We start from the raw sequence: 4,873 nt of genomic DNA on the forward strand, positions 1-4,873 counted from the left end.
ATCCATCGGTTGAAGACCGTCTCCTATGTATAAGATAAGTCCTCACTGAAGAGTGAATATCTTCTGTCCTATGTGGAAGATTTGAAATATCTTCCTGTTTGGGAGTTTTATGGAGAACTCCCCTTATGGAAGATAATATTTATAAGATATTCCTATAATATGGTCCCTAGTATTCTTCCATAAAACCACTTTACAATGTTCCCAATAATACACACGTAGTGATTTATATTTGTCCATGCTCCTTCCCACCTAAGGCTATTATTGGGTCAGAATTGTAAATTTAAGCATTAAATTAAAGGTATAAAAATTAATAAACTACATGAAAAAAAATATTTTAATGTAAGAAAATCAATTACACTTGTTCCTCAACATCCACCGCAGTTTCTATACTTTGGTAAGATAGACAATAATCAGAACCAGTGTACTCATTATATCGTTTACCTATTTCATAAACCAAACTTAACCCTTTAAAGAACTGTTCCATGACGTCTATTATACACCTGTAAAAAATTATCCTTGTATGTGAATATAGCTCCTTACTCTTGGGAAAACTAAACAAAAAAAATAGTTTCCTTGCTCTTGTAAAAATGAGTTTCTTCCTTAGATCAGCATATTTTATGAAGTCTAATCTTCTCTTTATATGAACATTCAGTTGGATAATCCTTCAGAAACTGTAACACTTGACTCGATACCCCGCTGCAAGCCATGTGGAAGTTATATACGGTAAGATATGCTAAATTTAAAGGACACAAGTAGTTGCCTTTCTTCATGTGTTGTATTATATCAACGTCTTACGTTTTCTGAGAGCGTTAAAGAACCAGGAGCTTATCAGATTCTTCTAGAGAAGCCTTCTCTTCTTTTAGTGACACCTCGTGCTCAGACAGTACAATAGCTTCATCAAGTATATTTTCCAGTGTTTCACGGATACCAAACCTAAAAAAAAGAAAAGAAGGTATTAGGCATCATGATACGTCACGTGACATGGTATTAAGTCTTAGATATTTGTGTTCAATACAAAGCTCTATGGGGCACTTCACATATGGATGAAGTTAAATCCGCAGTAAAGTACTTATTTGGTAATTACAATCATCGGACAGTTTAACACATTTTGAGATCGCCTAACATTACAGTACTCTGCTTTCAATAGTTTTTCTGATAGTTGTAATTGCTTTAAAAATTACACAAGGCTTTAGAAAGGAAATAAAAATGCAGTACCTATCACCTAAACGTATCACATGCACCATGTTATGTTCACACTAACAGGATGTACGGGTCTCAAGACAGACTGTCAAGTTTTTGCAAGTTATGCATGGCAGCTTACACAAATATAAAATAGTAATATTTTTTTTTCCAAATCGGCGTTGAAAACGTAGAGCCAGCAACATCCAACCCATCTTCATTATACAAATGACAACTGAAATGCACGAGTCGAACATCGTCTAAAATCATTGCTGTACTAAAATCTTTGAATTCAACCAATCTTGGTCAAACTTAATGATAAAGGCTAACGAAAATACACCTTTCATTTCCGGTGCACACACACGAAAGGGCATTATCTGATGAAGCGTCAAGCCCCACATAAGGGAAGGAAAGCCAAATTTGTTTCATACCACCGGAAACTGGCATATAATCGTGTTGTATACGCGTATTAAGGTAATGCGAAAAATATTAGGTTAAACAAGGGGCAAGATACTGTATTTTTTTTTTCCAGTCGATGCTATTTTATTGTTTACAGCCCACGTATGGAGTTTAAGCGCGTCATAAGTGACCTGACTACTTTTACAGTCGATGGGATACGGGTTCTATTAAGTTTGCATCGGAATTAGTTAAAAAGTACAGTTTTCTTTGAACTATAAGAATATACATACACATTTAATTAAAAATTTCCCTGTATAACTGATCACTACAGGGTAGTCACTTCTTTGAATATGGCTTGCGTTGAGTTCTCATTAAAGTAATTCTGTATCCTACAGTAGTTCACTGAACTAGGCATACGGAAAAAATGTGCGCTATCCTGACACTCCATTGTAAAATGTAATGGCATCGGAGTGTTATAACCAAATTCACTGACATGCATTTACAAACACACAGTTGGTGATGTGTTAGTCGTTTTACCGAGATGTACTGTATTTAATAACTACCACTAACCAAACTAACTAGAATATTAATAGTATATAAAATACAGTATAGTTCTTGGTAAAGCAATTCATGCGCACCCTGCGTATAAAATCCAAGAGCAGTTACCCTGAACTACTTCAAGCGTTTTACAGAAAACCTTGCCTACTTAAAGTTAAACTTTATTGTTCTACACCATCCCACCATGGTGGGTAAAAAATAATATCATCTCATTCTACTTTCCTAATAATATCTTTCACTTGTACAGTACAATAGAGAAAACTTTTCCGTACATTAAACTAAACTGAAACACTTTGACCAAAATAAATTCCATAATTCTCACATTATCGGCGCTGAGCTGTCAGTCCTTCAGTACACTAATAATTAATTCATCAATCGGTGAGATATAAATATCTGGTAATCATGATGCGGATTTTCTGACCCAGGAACACCTCCCAATTCCCGTTACAGTTGATGTTAACCCAAATATAAATCAAGGGATAGATGTATATTAATATTTTAACTCAAAACCAGTACGTATTAAACAAACTTACAGAAAATTAAACAGGAAATTTGTAATTTCACTCTCATCAATTTCTGCTAACTCATCTTCTAATTTTCCGACTTCGTCTAAAGTTGTATCCAGCGATGACTTACTTGTATCTGAATCCCCTGTCCCTTTCTGAAAAAAAAATTAATAAATTAGAGTGCACCTGTGCTATGGGCCTTATTTGTGGCTAACGTAAGTTACTGATGCTTCCTAAAACACTAACCAAGTTGGCATATTCGAAATATGGAGAAAAAAATTAAATATATTGACGCAAAGAAAATTGCCTGATATTTCAATGAACTGCTAATTACCTCGTCCATTTCGTCTATTTGAAGCATTACTCCCTCTATCTTGCTCATTAACTCTTCTATCTCCAGCTTGTCCTCAGGTTTTTCTGTCTTCTCCAGCTTGTCCTCTAGTTTTTCTGTCTTCTCCAGCTTGTCCTCTAGTTTTTCTGTCTTCTCCAGTTTTTCCTTTAGGTCTTCTGTCTTCTCCAACTTATCCTCTAGTTTTTCTGTCTCCAGTTTTTCCTCTAGTTCTTCTGTCTTCTCCAGTTTGTCCTTTAGTTTTTCTGTCTTCTCCAGCTTGTCCTCTAGTTTTTCTATCTTTTCCAGTTTGTCCTTTAATTTTTCTGTCTTCTCCAGCTTGTCCTTTAGTTTTCCTGTCTTCTCCAGTTTGTCCTCTAGTTTTTCTGTCTTCTCCAGTTTTTCCTTTAGGTCTTCTGTCTTCTCTAGCTTTCCATCGAGTTCTTTTACCTCCGACTTGTCCTCTACATTTTCTGCCCCCTCCATTTTGTCCTTTTGCTCTTCCACGCTCATCAGCGGTTCTGTTTTCTGCAGGTCTCCGGGTAGCTTTTCAGTCTTTAGTTTGTCCACTAGCTCTTTTGTCTTCTCACTGTAATGCAAATGTGCCTTGACATGAGTTAACATTAATAAAACATTAAGTTTATTGTCATAAATGAAAGACCGAGGCAAAAAAAAATCCATTTTATGGCCATTGGCATGAAACAAGTGACAGAGATATAGCATAACAATACCCCCAGGCAGAGCCCAAAGAGCATGCAATACTTAATGACAAGATTACGTTATCTATGTGGGAAATAACAGCCTTCTCACAAACAAATCCAGAATCAATAGTTTTCCTAAGGACCAGTGAAGCTTTAAGTCAGGATTCATTAACTCTCAAGGTTCGATGCATTTCAAGACTCACTTTCCATTATGGGGTTACTGGTCGCCCCTTGAAGCTTCTCAGTGCCTTGCCAATTAAAAATCCCAAGCTATAGAGGAGATAGGATTCAAGATCACTCGTTTCATTCCGTCGGCAAAAATAAAAAAATAAAATAAAAAATATTAATATAATAGTGTGCTTTCACCCCCAGATTTATGTTTATGAATCCGCTTTAGTAATCTACAGTATATAAATTTACTGTGGAACAAGAAGTCAGTACCAGGTTACTGGATACCATGGTTATACCAAACGAAAAATTTATTCAGATTAAATGTCCTGTTTTCTGTTTAGGTATCCACCGAACAAGGCCTTGTTGAATGGCGACTAGGATAGCTTACCAGTGGATGACTGTTAACCAATGGTCAAGTCCCAAGGGCATTGCTGGGGATGCTCAAATCCACAATAACTTTACAAATTGATCGGCAAAGTGTCAAAAAGAACTTTTTATCTAAAACTGAAATTGTCTTCACCCTAGAAAAGGTAAAAGAAATCACTGAAATGATATGAACAGACTGACGAAAGTCGTATTCATGATTTCTCCACACACACAGTCACTAAATAGGAATACTCATCGATTACTCTGTAAAAAGCAACTGACGTTTTTGCCAAGTAAGAATTTTTTTTTGTTTTTATTGGTACAATAGAAATTTATTAGTATATGGTAAAAACAATTCCCTTTATGACATCATTTACCATCATAAGATAACCAAATTACAGTATACCTAGAGTAGGTCAGGTTATGTCTGAAGCTATTCCTTTAAATGTTCAGCAGTACTGTACTGTATAATGGTTGTCTACAAGATCATCTATGGCCAGGTTACAAAGTTATTTCGCAATTATCCCTATTTAGAGTAACACAAAATAAATTCACTAGAACTGATGAAAACAGCAATATAATTTCAAATATCCGCAATTTTAAGCTAATGCATGTTTGAAAATGTATTTACTTAATCTATGGTAAAAATAATGACACCTATAAAA

General features: G+C 35.3%; 1 protein-coding gene across 1 annotated transcript; it reads right to left on the reverse strand.

Annotated features, from left to right (window-relative positions):
• Positions 1 to 320: 320 nt before the first annotated feature.
• Positions 321 to 4,130, reverse strand: LOC121864767 (myb-like protein X). Its single transcript, XM_042363934.1, has 4 exons — positions 4,113 to 4,130; positions 2,977 to 3,576; positions 2,670 to 2,797; positions 321 to 933 (listed from the first exon to the last, which is right to left on the reverse strand). The coding sequence occupies exons 1-4, from the start codon at positions 4,128 to 4,130 to the stop codon at positions 810 to 812; spliced, it is 870 nt and encodes a 289-aa protein (XP_042219868.1). The 3' UTR covers positions 321 to 809.
• Positions 4,131 to 4,873: the final 743 nt, after the last annotated feature.

Source organism: Homarus americanus, unplaced genomic scaffold (assembly GCF_018991925.1).
Source record: "Homarus americanus isolate GMGI-L3 unplaced genomic scaffold, GMGI_Hamer_2.0 scaffold13709, whole genome shotgun sequence".
In the NCBI taxonomy this organism is placed as follows: domain Eukaryota; kingdom Metazoa; phylum Arthropoda; class Malacostraca; order Decapoda; family Nephropidae; genus Homarus; species Homarus americanus.

What these genes read in the sequence shown, in the direction of transcription:
- LOC121864767 (XM_042363934.1), bottom strand. An exon ending in AAATAGACGAAATGGACGAG is followed by an intron (nt 2,798 to 2,976) that starts GTAATTAGCAGT and finishes TTTTTTTTTCAG; the next exon opens with AAAGGGACAGGGGATTCAGA. An exon ending in AATTTCCTGTTTAATTTTCT is followed by an intron (nt 934 to 2,669) that starts GTAAGTTTGTTT and finishes TCTTTTTTTTAG; the next exon opens with GTTTGGTATCCGTGAAACAC.